General features: G+C 45.0%; 1 protein-coding gene across 1 annotated transcript in view; it reads right to left on the reverse strand.

Moving 5' to 3' along the window:
• Positions 1-11,558: 11,558 nt before the first annotated feature.
• Positions 11,559-15,347, reverse strand: part of Kat14 (lysine acetyltransferase 14) — a 32,857-nt gene continuing 29,068 nt past the window's right edge. The window contains exon 10 of the mRNA XM_041670419.1: positions 11,559-14,524. Coding sequence (XP_041526353.1) covers positions 14,351-14,524 — 174 coding nt within the window. The 3' untranslated portion in view covers positions 11,559-14,350. The remainder of the gene's footprint in view (positions 14,525-15,347) is intronic.

Below are 15,347 nucleotides of genomic sequence, written 5' to 3' on the forward strand. Positions count from 1 at the left end.
TATAGTCACTTAACCTTGCCGCTTTGGGCTTGGAGCTGAATAGTGCATCACCAGAACATGCATTGTAGAGGAGGCTGCTCATCTCATGGGAACCAGGCAGTTAAAGAGAGAGGAAGGAGCCAAGCTAGGGGTGCAGCTTAGTAGAATAGCCCTTGCCTAGTATACATGAGGCCCTAGGTTCAAGTTCCAGGATAGAAAGGGGGATAGAATACCAACATCCTTTCGACCTAACCCATTCAACGTCTAAACTATAGCAATTCTTTTTAATTTAAAAAAAAGATTTATTTTTGTTATGTAGATAGTGTTATGACCGCATATATGCCTGCAGGCCAAAAGAAAACACCAGATCTCATTACAGATGATTATGAGCTACCATGTGGTTACTGGAAATTGTACTCAGGACCTCTGGAAGAGCAGCCAGAGCTCTTAACCTCTCAGTCATCTCTCCAACCCCTGAACTGTATCAATTCTTACAACATTACATTTTACTTTATGTTTTTTTTTTTTTCAAGATGGGATTTCTCCGAATAGCCCTGGCTGTCTTGGAACTCCCTCTGTACATCAGGCTAGACATGCACTCAGAAATCCACCTGCCTCTGTCTCCTGAGTACTGGGCATGCGCCACCACCATACAATTACACTTTAGATGTTTAAGACTATGACTATCAGCCGGGCGGTGGTGGCGTACGCCTTTAATCCCAGCACTTGGGAGGCAGAGGCAGGCGGATCTCTGTGAGTTCTAGGCCAGCCTGGTCTACAAGAGCTAGTTCCAGGACAGGAACCAAAAGCTATGGAGAAACGGTCTCGAAAATCACACACACAAAAAAAAAAAAAAGACTACAACTATCTATTGAGTTTGTGTGTGTGCACACACACACACACACGTGTAGAGGTCAGAGACCAAGTTAAACGAGTCCGTTTTCTCCTTACATCATGAGGGTGCCAGGGACCAAATTTGTGTCATCAGGGGATATGCTTTTACCCACTGAGCCATCTCACTGTCCACCAGCATTCTATTTTAAATGGCCCAAATTCTTTCTCATTAAGATGGAAGGTCTAGGGGCTGGAGAGATGGCTCAGAGGTTAAGAGCATTGCCTGTGCTCTTCCAAAGGTCCTGAGTTCAATTCCCGGCAACCACATGGTGGCTCACAACCATCTGTAATGAGGTCTGGTGCCCTCTTCTGGCCTACAGACATACACACAGACAGAATATTGTATGCATAAGTAAATAAATGTTTTTAAAAAAATGGAAGGTCTATGTTGTTTCCCTAGGGTTCATTTCTTTGTTGGTTTTGATGACACTAAATCTGAGCCCTGAATGTTCTAGGATTTCCTTTCCCAGGTGAGACTGTCAAGCTGTGGGCTGATACAACACTTAAACTGCTTCTCTAGTTGTCGAGAGAGAGGATGGGTAGAGTCTTGCTTTTATGTGTAGAGTGATGTCTTTCTTGTAGCCGAAGTATTTGGTTCACTTACGTTTGATAGGCTTGTTAATTGAACTTGAACTGTCATTTTTCTATTTGTTTTTAATTTGTTTCATGAGACTTTTACTTATCAATTGCTTTTTTCTTGAAGTCTTAGGCTTAATAAAATCCTTGACTAAAATTAAAATCTCTGATGGAGGGAGCTGGAAGGACGGCTTCCCAGCTAAGAACATAAACTGTTCCTGTAGAAGACCCGAGTTTGAGCCCAGCACTCACGTCACCTCTACTCCAGATTCAGAGGGCACTAAACACTCTGGCCTCTGCGGTCAAATGCGTGCACATGCACATACCCCCCCCCACACACACACATAGGGCTTCTCTGTGCAATTCTGACTGTCCTGGAACTCACTCTGTAGAACAGGCTGGCCTTGAACTCAGAGATCTGCCTGCCTCTGCCTCCTGAGTGCTGGGCCTTTTTTGTTTCAGTTTTTGGCATTTTTTTTTAAATCTCAGAGTTTTCTAGGTAATTGCTAAGATGAGTAGGCTCTAAATTATGAATTTTGAACTTAATTTTTTTAAATATCTATTAATTTTCATTTTATATCTGTAGGGTAAAAGGTCTAAATTCACTTCTGGGTTTGAAAACCCACCAATCCCTGAGCTTGAAAATCTACCAGTCTCCATCCTGAAAATTTCCATCCTGAAAAACTCTGTTCCCAAGAAACCCTATATAAAGCCTGCCTCCCACTCAGTTCCCCACTGCTTCTCTCCCAAGCAGAGGCAGCCACTCTCTTCTGTCTCTCCCAATAAATCTCTTGTGTGAGGCTTGTTATGTGGTGTGACTTTGTGGTATTCCTTGCCTCCCAGCTGTGAGGATACCTTTCCCCTCGGATCTGCAACACTTTCACCAGGGAAACTTCTCCTTTCAGAGCTATAGCACTTTTTCCAGTATGTATGTTGGTGTACTGTAAGTATGCCTGGTGCTTATGAGGCCAGAAGAAAGCACCGAGTCTCCTGGAACTGAAGATGGTTGTGAGTCACCATGTGAGTACTGGGAGAAGAACCTGGGTCCTCTCGAAAAGCAGGAAGTGCTCTCTTATCCACTGAGCCATCTCTCCATCCTATGAACTTAATTTTTGTTATAGCAGATTTTCTCTACTATACATGACAATGCTTATGAAGCCCAAAATCAAGTTGAATCATATTTGATTGAAATCGCCAGAGGTTATTAGGGTGTTGACTGAAATAGTGATTTTGTTGTTTGGTTTTTAGAGCCAGGGTCTCAGGTAGCCCAGGCTGACCTTGACTAGCTTTGTAGCTGAGGATAGCATTATTGCATGACAGTTTTCTCTGATCAAAACCTTCCTCCTTGAAGGGAAGCTCCTTAAGACACAGGATGTTAAAGGGGAGGTGAAATAGCAGGATTTTTACAGGGAGGTCAAACTTTCCATCCTTCTGGGAAGCTCCTTATACTGAGGAAGTAAACAACTCAATGTCTTCAGGAAATCCCTGAAACTGACCAAATTCACTGGGCAGCTCCCGTCCCATAAGCTGTAAGGAATATTAAGACACGCTCTAAGACAACTGAGCTGCCTGGGAAAGGCTCACATCAACTGAACACCTGGAAAGGACACTCTCCAACGTGCTGAGCTGTCTACAGTTTACAAAGTGTGCTCCAGGCTCCAGATATTCTGAATTGTTATTCATGATGGTGTGGGCTTTGGTGATGCCTTTGAGTCATTCCTACTCTTGCAAGTAACTCAATAAAACTTTGTTGCACCAAGTTGCACTTTGGTGCTATCCTTACTTTGGTCTATCATTGGTTTTCTATTTGGAGTAACTAGATGTTTGCCATGTCTTCAAGGAATAGTGTCATACAACGTCCATAAACTCTTGATCCTTCTGTGTTGATATTGTATAGTTTATAGTTGTGTGCTTCCTGCTCCAACCTTGTAATCCCCTTTAATATCCATTCATTCATTCATTCATTCATTCATGTAGGGAGAGAGCAGTTTGCAGGAAGTCAGTTCTCTCCTACCACGTGGGTCCCAGGTATAGCACTCAGGTCATCAGGCTTAGCATAAAGCGTCTTTACTCTCTAACCCAGAATAACTTTTTAAGCCATTGTTATGTGGAGACGCTTCTGATAAGTCCATATAAGGGGCTGAAAAGATGGCTCAGTAGCTGAGAGCGCAGTAGTCGTTCTGGCAGGTTCAACTCCCAGCACCCACATGGTGGTTTACAGTCACCCATACCCCTAGTTCAGTTCCAGGGGATCCAACAGGTGTGCACATACATGCAAGCAAAACATTCATCCACATAAAGTAAGATAAATAAATCTTAAAAAAAAATTCACATAAAAGAGAAACTACATATGCAAGAGATTAAAGCTCACGGTGATTGAGTAATCATGGGAAAGATGACAAGTTAAAATGGAGGCAATTAACGTTTACTGGTTCCTGGCTACATTCCCAGCAAATTCCAGCTGAGTGTATATAAGCTGAGGAGAGATGCAGCCCTCACAAGGAGATCAAGGCTGATGGAAAAATGCACCTGCAAGCTCTCTAACTACCACCATTCTGGAGAATATGGAGGCCCCATGAAAATCTAACCAGGTCTATCACATGACCCAGCTGTCCTGCGTTCAGGCACATGGCCAAAGGGCATGCCGTCAGCATATTGCAGAGACACCTGAAGTCCCATACCCTGCAGCACTGTCCACAATTGCCAAGATAAAGAATCACCATATCCACGGATGGATGGACGGATAAAGAAAATATGTGCACAACAGAATGGCACCCATCCATAGAAAAAATGACATCACATCATTGCAGCAGAATGGATGGAACTGGAGGTCACTGTGTTACAACATAATCCAGACACAGAGGAATACCATGCTCTCTCTCACCTGAAAAAGTTAAAAAATTGTTTAAGTGGACCCAAATGTTTAAAACTAGTATTGATTAGAAGTTGAGAAGGGGGGCAATGCAGATGTATATGGTACCCAAACAGCGAGGCAGAGTAAGAGGGAAGAGAGAAGTTCAAGTGACTATGGCATAATTATGGTCTATATTGTATTATTACGTTGTATATTTGATGGAAAACTAGATGGGAGTGCTGTCGAACAATTATTTGTACATTGTAAATATGTATTACTCTTATTGGTTAACAAAGAGCTGACTGGCTTATAGCGGGGCAGAAAGAGATTGGGTGGGAGGGCCAGACTAGGAAGACGCTGGGAAGAAAAAAGGTGGAGTCTCAGGAGGAATGGCCAGGAGATGCCAGGACTCCGAAGAAGCAGCATGGACGGTACAAAGCAAAGGTAAAACAGTCACGTTGCAGCATGCAAATGAATGGAAATGGGTTAATATATGCTGTAAGAGCTAGTTAGTCACAAACTTAAGCTATTGTATGAGCATTTATAATTAATAATAAGTCTCTGTGTGGTTATTTGGGAGCTGGCTGGTGGGACAGAAAAGTCTGACTACAAGGGAGAATCTCAGAGGCTACACAGCGAAAAGAAATGAGCTAGAAATGCTAATTATCTCCATGTGATCAACTTCCCCTGCTGTCTAAACTCTTAAGACCTTTTCTAGAAAAGAGTTGAACCTTATAGTTCTTAAAGAAAATAATGGGATGATCCCTAAAAGTTTCTGTTTGGACACATGGGCAAGGAGGAAATTAGCTGGTATCATTAATGGCCCAAATTCTAGAAACTTCCACACCAGATCTCAAAGTAATTAAGAGAGCAGAATCTGGCATACCACAGTTTAGATAAAAATTGGGTGAGCTTACCCCCATGGATATGCCCCCATGAATAGGCATAAAAACGTCTTTAAACTCCACCCACAGAATCCTAGGAGCAGCTACTCACCCCTTCCAGAGTGCCTGCTTTACCTTTCTCTGCAGTGTACAAGGGGCAGCTCTCTTTGAGATGCCCACGCCCGTGCTCTCGGGTGAGTTACTTTCTTCCTGATGTCCTCCCTATTAACTGTTATTTTTCTTTTTCTTTTTTTTCTTTTTTTTTTTTTTGGTTTTTCGAGACAGGGTTTCTCTGTAGCTTTGGTGCTTGTCCTGGAACTAGCTCTTGTAGACCAGGCTGGCCTCGAACTCCCAGAGATCGGTCTGCCTCTGCCTCCCGAGTGCTGGGATTAAAGGCGTGCGCCACCACCGCCCAGCAACTGTTATTTTTCAATCTGTTAAAAGCATCTTTCAGGGTTCAGCAAGAGGATTCAGTGGGTAAGACCCTTGCCACCAAGTCCGAGTTGATTTCCAAAATCCCACGGCTCCATCTTGGTAGCTGTGCCTCCTAATAGACTGGACGCAACTAAACATCCTCAAAGCTGCATTAGGTCTTCCCGCTCCATCAGAAACTAAGGCTCAGGGTGCCTTGCCAGCTGCACACCTGCACACTAAAGAAGGGTCCACAACCTCAAGATACTGGCTTCATTATAACATCATTCTCATTGTGGATTGTACTCCACTATGCCTTGCAGGCCTTCTTAAAAATAGGAGAGTTGGAGTTTATTGTGGTGTGTGTGTGTGTGTGTGTGTGCAGGTATGCTAGCTAGCATAAATACATGTGGAGGCCAGATGTAAACATCTGGTATCTTCTATGTTTTCCACCACATAAATGAATATACATGTGTGCGTATATATTATATATGTTCTATGTGTGTTCTATGATATGTATTATATATGCTTCCTCTATGCTCTCTACCACATATATATGTATATCACATATGTGTATGTGTGTGTGTGTTGTAAACACACACATATTTGAGGATGTGTTTGAGACAGGGTCTTATGAAGACCAGGCTGTCCTGGATTTGTATGCTCTGCAATATTAGTTTAAGATGTGTTACATTTGTTTATGCTGTGGAACATTTGTTTAATGATGCAAAGATGTGTTGCATTCTTTTATGTTGCATTTGTTTAACTCTGTGAAGCTGTGTTACTTTGCCTGTCTACAACACCTAATTGGTCTAATAAAGAGCTGAATGGTCAATAGCTAGGCAGGAGAAAGGATAGGCAGGGCTGGCAGGCAGAGAGAATAGGAGGAGAGATCTAGGGAAGAAAAGAGTGAGAAAAGGAGGAGAGGAGGGTGCCAGGGGACAGCCACCCAGCAAGCCATGGAGTAAGAAGGAAAGATGTGCAGAATAAAGAAAAGATAAAAAGCCCAGAGGAAACACATAGTTAAAGATATATGGAATAATTTAAGTTAGAAAAGCTGGCAAGAAACGAGTCAATCTAAGGCCAGGCATTCATAAGTAAGAATAAGTCTGCATGTATTTATTTGGGAGATGGGTAGTGGGCCCCCAAAGAGTGAAACAAAACAAGACAAAACAACTACACTCATATAGCTGGATGACCCTGAACTCTTATCTTCCTACCTCTACCAATCACGTGATGGACTACAGGCCTGTGCCGCCACATCTGGTTTTACTCCTTGCTTTTGTGAGACAGAATCTCTCGCATTCTAAATCTGGTATTTGCTGTTTTGACTAGACAGGAGCAAGAGAGCCTAGCCCAAGCCACCCCTGTGCTGGGGTTACAGCCACGAGCCGCTGTGCACACCTGTTACGTGGGTGCTGAGGATCTCCGCTCGGTGAGCCACCCCCCAACCACCCCACTTTCAATATAAATAGGAGGAAACTATTCTGAATTTTATCCTTTTGGTTCAGTATGTCTTGTAGGTGGTTCCAAATAAGTACATTCAGATTGAGCCTATTGGGGCTGGGGAGATAGTCTGTAAAAGAGCCAGGCTGGTGCTGTGCCTTTATAATCCCAGCACCGAGGAGGCAAGGACAAGCACATCCCTGGGCTCAACAGCCTAACTGGCAAGATCCAGGCCAATAGGGACTCTGTCTATAAGAACGATGCCCAAAATGTAGCACAGACACACACACACACACAAAAGGAAAAAGATTGAGTTCCCCTTCCCGCCATTGTTTTTCCTTACACCAAGCTGTTATTTCCAGTTCTTTTGGTCTATTCCCAAGAACGACAATATCAAGGCCCTGAGCAAAAAACCCAGTGAACTCAAAGCCGTTAAGACCAGGCTTAGGTTTACATAATAACCGGATCTTACTCTTGTCTCTGGTGTCTTCCAGAGTAATCTCCACCAGCAGCCGTGGTAGAAAGCACTGGAGGAGATGGCAGGCTTGCCAGAGCTTGGCCCTGAGGCCAGTACTTAATAATTCCCTTCAAACAAGGCTGTCTGTGCCCTTCCTGGCAGAGAGAAGCAGCCAGGCGCTCTGTGTGGCCTTGGATTCCCACAGAGCCTGTCTCCTTTCCTCTCACCTGTTCCACTCCTAGAGACCACAGCCCATCCCACCTCCCCCAACAAAGAGCCACCAAAGGCGTCCCTCAGAGCCATGAAGAAAGCCACAGGCACCCTTGGGATTCAAGGGATCAGGCAGGCATTTGAACATGAGCCATCCACTGAGGCAGTTTTCCTCCCTAGTAAGGCTAAGTTATGTTAAAGATGCAACAAATCTTTGTGGGGGGGAGCAGTATTTGGAGAACTCAGGGCAGGAACCAGCTTATTCTTTTTTTTTATTATTTATATTTTTTATTAAAAATTTCTGCCTCCTCCCTGCCTCCCTTCTCCCCCCCCCCCCACCAGCTGGCTTATTCTAAAGGGGTCTGTAGCAAACATTTTAGCCTCTGTGAACCATGAGTGTGTCTGGGGTCCACAGGACCAGAAGAGGGAGTTGGAACTGGAGTTACAGATGGTTGTGAACCAGCATGTAGATGCTAGAAATCAAATGTGGGCCCTCTGTGAGAACAGCCAGCACTCTTAACCACTGAGCCAATCTCTTTAGCCCCCTTATGATATATTGTTAAGAGAGAAGATCAAGCTGTACTAATAACTAATGATCTTATTTTAACTTAAAAACCCATTTAAGAGTTTAAATATTAATGCGGTTTGTGCATGCATGGAGGTCTGGAAGAAAAATAAGCAGAGAACTAGACAAGGCATGGGGGATGTTAGGGTTTCCCTCCCTTCTCTTCCTAACCTACAACTCCACTCCCTCCTATCTACTCCCAGGTGCAGGTCTTTTCTGACCCACTTGAGAGTAAGATACACCTGCCATAGTGGTTGACCTCCAGATGTTCCAGGGCAAGCTTCCTAAGTGCACACGACCATAGCACCGCATCCATTTCAGTAAACGTAACTCACACCAGGGTTGTTTGTGACCTAGAAATCAGTAACAAAGAGTAGATGGAACTCCCCCAAGACACAGAAATTATATGTATATGGACTGGACCCGAGGAAAGGAAATTAAGTTCAGCGGTTAAGATTACATACTGTTGCTGGGCGGTGGTGGCGCACACCTGCAATCTCAGCACTCAGGAGGCAGAGGTAGGCGGATCTCTGGGAGTTCGAGGCCAGCCTGGTCTACAAGAGCTAGTTCCAGGACGGTCACCAAAGCTACAGAGAAACCCTGTCTCGAAAAACTAAAAAAAATAAAAAAATAAAAATACTTGGGAAACACAGACACTAAGGATTTTTGTGTATATTCAGTAAGTCATTTTGATACCAACAATCCCCTTTCAGATCAGGAAATTCAGGTTCAGTTACTTGCCCAAATAACATTGTTAATGAGCAGCTACGGAGTTCTGTGGCCTGGGGACACATTGCCTCTGGGTTTACCCAGATGTGGTAACTACTGATGATGGCCTTTCCCCTACCTCCTTGGTTCTGGAGACGGTTTATCTGTGTAGCTGTGACTGTCCTGGAACTTGCTATGTAGACTAGGCTGGCCTCGAACCCACAGATCCACTTGCTCCTGCCTTCCCAGTGTTGGTATTAAAGGTATGTGCCAACATACCCAGCTATGGAATCTTTGACCTGCTTTCTTCAAACATCACCTGGCCATGTGGCCCTCTCTGCTTCTCACAAGGGTTTATACTTTTGGAGCACAGAAGCCAGCTAGTCTGGTTTATTCTTTAGAAAGGGTCTCATGGAGCCCCAGCTGGCCCGGAACTCTATTTGTTGACCAGGCTGGGCTCAACCTCAGAGATCCGCCTGCCTCTGCCTCCGAGGGTTGGGATTTAAGGTGTGCATCACCACACCAGGAGTCTGGTTTTCTTAGTGACATTCATTTTTGTTGGGGTGTGTACCTGATTGTACAGCACACATATGGAGGTCAGTGGACACTTGTAGGAGCTGGTTCAAATCTGCTTAGATCATGAGGATCCTGGGGATCAATCAGGTCTGCAGGCTTGCCATCAAGGTATTTGTCTTCTGACTCACCCTGCTGGCCCGAGTCTTTCAGTCAACAGAAGTCTGAGCAGCTTCTCCCTGGAGAGAAATGAGGGGTGCTCCCTCTGCTCTCTCTGAGCAAGTAAGTGACCACAGCTGAGGGCTCTGGGGCCACCTTAGAGATGTGGTGACAGATGCAAGAGTCAGGACCAAAGATCCAGGGCAGCTTTTATGATCACACCGTACACCTCTGGGATGCCCACAGCCTCACAATTAGGAGCGCAAATAAGTTGTGTGGGATGTGAATGGGGTTTGGAACTGGGTGGAAACCAAGAACTGTTTGCTGATGTTGCGGAGAAGCCAGAGAAGGAAGCCTGGGCCAAGTGTACTGTTAGTACTGGGCCTTGGGGGACCAAGAGGAGCAGCTGAAAACAGACCTCATAGCTGAGCAGGGTGCCTCTGGAGAAACACAAATGGAGGCCAGGTTTCCTCACAAGCCCCTCTGCTTAGGCCTCTGCAGGGGTTCTCAACCTGTGGGTCATGACCTCTGGAGTCATACAACCCCTTCACAGAGGTCACATATCAGCTATCTCTATATCTGATAGCTACAATTCATAAGAGTAGCAAAACTACAATTATGAAGTAGCAACAAAATGACATGGTTGGGGTCACTACAACATGAGCAACTGCATTAAAGGGTCGCAATATTAGGAAGGTTGAGAACCACTGCCTTAGAGTCAAGTCCTAAGTTTGCACCCTGTTGCTTGGGCACCAAGCCCTTCAGAGTATCCTGTCTACCTCCCCAGCTGTGGCATTGCGAGTATGCACCATTATGCCCTGCTTCCTACACGGGTACAGAGGATTGAGCTCAGGGCCTCTTGCTCGTGTGGCAAGTACTCTAGGGACTGAACTACCTGCATCTTTCCAGCTGCTAATACTGCAGCTTCTCAGCTAAGCCATCATGCATCTTTTGGTCTTCATGAAAACCAAACTTTTTCAGACTTTACTCACTTTTGCAGAGGTCCTCTTAGCACTGTATACAGAGGGAAACCTGTATACAGTGAAAGGCTCTGCAGGCAACGAGAAGGGGGTGGCACTCTGGGACGATCTGTGATACAAGGAAATATTCTAGGCATGAAGAGTGAGCAGAGCAAGAGGCCAAGTTCAGCGGCTCACCTGGCCTAGTGTCTACGGCAGCACTTCCTTCCCGCTCACCAAGGCAGGTGCACTGTGCTCAAGCCAGCAGTTCCCAGCACAGCAGCCCTCCCCACGCCCCACGGCCCATAGCCCACGGCCCACATCCCAGGGAAGTCTGAGTAAGCACGTCTGCTGCTTTTGATGTCAATTTGCTAAGCTTTGAACTGAGAGGTCTCTTATTTCTGGTATTTGGTTTTGCAGTGCTGAGGATGGAACCCCAATGCTTGCACACTCTAGCCAAGTGCTCTTCCACTGAGCTACATGCTCCCCAGATGTTTTACATTTTCTTACCTGTACTTGTTGCTACTAGTTTCTGAGGTAGGTTTTATCCTCATCTTACTGTGGAATATTCCTTTATACTGTGTGAATATTCATCACCATGACTGGGTTAATAAAGAAGCTGACTGGCCTATAGCTAGGCAAGCTAAGGTTAGGAGGGAGAACCAGACTAAGGACATTGAGAAGAAAAAGGGCGGAGTCAAGAGTCATGACAAGCCGTGGAGAAAAACAGTATCATCACATGGCATAGTGTAAATAAGAAATATGGGTTATTCTAAAATAGTAACACACCTTAATTATCAGGCACTTAAAATTAATAATAAGTCTCTGTGTTGTTATTTGGGAACTGGCTGGAGGGTCAGATAAGTCCACCTACATTTTACAGGTGAGGCAGCTGAAGTGTGATATTCACTCAAATACCAGCTAAAGTCATGAGACTAATTGCAGAAACACAGACTGTAATTGACAACTTTTGGTCTTATTTTGTTAAGAACATGTTTGCACATAATATTAAGCAAATATTTATATCCTTTCCTTTATTATCATTTCATGTGACACTGAGATAACATTAGTGGCTAAGTGTTGTAAATCTATATTATAATTAAAAGACTAAACATTCCTCAAAGGACCTTGCCACCTATTCTAAAATATATGATATGCTTGCAGTTGTACATGGGACAGTTGTATAATATTAAGCAGAGTTATGACCTGGTTGTTTTCATTTGGAAATTAAGCATGATATAAGGAGATATGAATGGGTCAAAGTTGCAGAACAAAGAATGGACCAGTAATGGTTAATCTTGTAAAGCTGACTACACCTGTGAGGAATTTTCTTATTATTTGAAGAAGGCAAACCCACCCTAAATCTGGAGCACACTTATGGTATCAGCCCTCATCAAAGGACATGGGAGAAGGAAGCTTTGCTTTTTGCCTGCTTGCCCTCACCCTTGCTGGCAAGCTCACCTACCCTGTTGCTGTGGCCGATATTAAGTTCAACTCTTTCAGGACTCCGATAGAGACTGGTAGCCCTCCAGGAATCCTCTCGGTCTCCAGCCCCAGATGGGGACTGCAAAGTCATTCAGCCTTCTGAACTAGACAACTACCAGACTTTCAGCCCTTCCGTCCTAAGACTACGCAGATGCCATCCCATAAGCCAGTCTAATACATCCTCCTTAAATATATATATGCATATATGTATATATCATAACTGACAAATGTTTGTATTTTGTTCTATATATACACATACATCACACACACACACTCATCCTAGCAGTTCTGTTCCTTTTGAGAACCCTGACTAATACAGACTGACAGTAAGCAGCAGTGTGAGATAATAAGAAAACGTGTAATTTTCAGAAATACCTAACTAAATACGTGGTGGTGTACCATACAAGACCTGGGGATTACTCTTAACACTCATATATATATAAAATAAAAAAATAATGTTTAAAAATATGTAAAATAGGGGGAGATAAAGCTGCACTATATGAAGGGGAAAGGCGAAGCCCTTAAAAATGGGTGTAAAGTAGAATTAAAGCAACCATAATCATGGCCTTCCTCGGCACCAGAAGCTGGAGATATCCCCAAGCCACTCTACCACACTGGTGTTTGATTCACCCGAGACAGCTGAAAGCTGGGTCCCAGGTTCGGGAAATGTGACTTCCTCAATTTTACTTCACGGGGCTTATGGTTGTTTGAATGAGCAGCCCCCATCGGTCATATGTTAGTGCTTGGTCCCCAGCTGGTGGAACTGTCTGGGAAGAATTAGGTGTGGGCTTGTTGCTGGAGGTGTGCTACTTCAAGTGGGCTTTTTAATGTCCAAAGTCCACACCATCAGTTAGCTTTCTCTCTGCTTCATGCTTGTCTCAAGATGTGTGCTCTCAGCCACTGTTCCAGCGCCATGTCTGTCTGCATGCCTGCTGCCAAGCTCCGTTACCATGGTGGTCATGGACTCTAAACCTCTGGAACTGCAAGCCTCAACTAAACTCTCTGATAAGTTGCTTTGGTCATGGTGTCTTATTGGAGCAATAGAAAAGGAACTAAAACAGGGCTTATGACCCATTATCGACAAAAACCTTTAAAAGGTAGAATGTGCTTGGGAAGAAGGAAGAAGAAAATAGGAAAACGCTAGATGGTGCTGCTCTAAATTCTCGAGCCTCAACTGTTGCTCCAGGTGACAGAAAAACGCTGCCCTCAACACAGGGGTTCGAGCTGCAGGCAGAGTCCACGGGCAGAAGATCCAAATAATGTTCCATGTGGTGAAGTTTTAAACGGCATGGCAGCATCCTAGGAAGCATCCAGCTCTCTCGGGATTCTCAACCCAACCCAAGTCCACAGGGAAAGAAAGCAGCTGCTGCTCCTAATTAAAGACAAGATGAGCGCCAATGACTGAGCTGAAGCCCGGCTGTGAGCTGATACTCGGTAAGGTTTTATTTGAGAATATCTGATGCTTTTGGAAATGCACTTCCAGGGTCCAAAGACACCTGCAGCATAGGAAGCAGCTTCATCCTGTTGATGGAGCATCCCCAGTGCTGCCTGTACCACTCCACACCTCCACTGCTGTGAGGCAACTGTTCTGGGCAGGGCAAGGGCCAGGCCAGGCATCTACTGTGTCGAGCTTAACCGTTCCTCTCTAGCTATGTTCCCGGGCCATGCCAAGGAAAATTATACCAGGCCACTGTTCCTGCAAGGAGATGCTAACAGGTAGCCCATGTCAAGAAGCATGGAGATAAACATTGAATTTCTTCCTCCTGACTGGGACCAAAGTCAGCAAGAGGTACAAGGACTCCATGCCCCATAGTTCCTGGGATTCCACGACATCACACCGCAGACTGGAGCAGGGCAGGAACCATTCCTTATAATCTCTCATCCCAGGACAGTAGAAGGCCACGTGGGCACTGCGAGCCCTCAGCACCTTTCAGGTTTCTTGAGCTCTAACCCAGGACGAGCAGGCCCTTTCTCAAAGGCTTTGTTTCAGCAGCCCTCGTGTGCTCATGCACTACTGTGTGGAAAGAGAGTCCAGGATGCTGCTGGAGGCCACTCCAAGATGGGCTGGAGGGTTTCTGGATGGAAGCTTCCTACCTGTACCACTGAACACGGCTTCACTCACCCAGCTGGGCCATGTGAAGGCTAATACCCACAGGCGACCAGGCCCACTGTGAGGACAACTGCCTGCACACTCCTGAAGGCCCATTCTCCGACAGCATCCACTGTCCTCTGGGAAGAACTGGGTTCACCTCAGCGGCGGAGCCTCAGGAAGAACGCATGTTTACACTCTGTACTCTCCAGTGGGTAATACTTATCATAAAAGTCCAGAACATACTCCTCCGTCTTGAAGCCAAATTTCTGATACAGCAGCATGGCAGGGTTGCTTGCTGAGACGTGAAGAGTCACATCCTTGCCCATGCATGTCTGCCAAAGAGTGGAAAACACAAGGTGAAGCCACGGGGACAAAGAGAATGAACAAATGAAGACAGTCTTCAGAAGGAAGCAAGTGGGGTACTGGGAACTGGGGCTGAGGTACAGGAGCACCTAACAACAGCTGGAACCAGGGCAGTGTAGCACCCAGCAACATCTGGGAATCCAGGGGCACTCTGCAACTGAGCTGTGCGTCCCCAAGACTAAAGGGATTCATGTGCTAGGGGCAGGGAGATTGTTTTTACCCTGAAGCAAAAAGCCAAAGAGTATAGTTTGTTATAGAATTACATTTATTTATTTATACTATGTATTTTATTTTACTATATGGCTGAAAGCATGTCTATGTATCACATGTGTGCAGGAGCCTTCAGAGGTGAGAAGATGTTAATCCCCTGGAACTGAAGTTACAGATGGTTGTGAGCTACTATGTTGGTGCTCGGAACCAAACCTAGCTTTTCTGCAAAAGCAGTAAGTTAAGAGCTCTTAACAGCTGAGTCATCTCTCCAGCCCTGTTTATTATTTCAATTAAATTTTATTTCCTTACTTTTATGTGTCAGGGGTGGTATGTGTGTGGGCTCATGCATGTCATACTGCACAGACCAGAGGTAAGAGGACTATCGGGAGTTGGTTCTTTACTTCTACCATGTGGTCCCAGGGATGACACTCAGACCACCAGGTTCAGAGCCAAGTGCTTTTACTTGCCGCGTCAGCCCGCCAGCCTCCATATTACTGGATTTTATAATTTAATTAAGTTTAAATATCAGACACATCAATACCAACAATATGACAAGCTCAAAGAACTAGAGAATGAGAAATT

This window comes from Microtus oregoni, unplaced genomic scaffold (genome assembly GCF_018167655.1).
Source record: "Microtus oregoni isolate MIOR12 unplaced genomic scaffold, Mior012 000020F_ref0000438, whole genome shotgun sequence".
Taxonomy (NCBI): Eukaryota; Metazoa; Chordata; class Mammalia; order Rodentia; family Cricetidae; genus Microtus; species Microtus oregoni.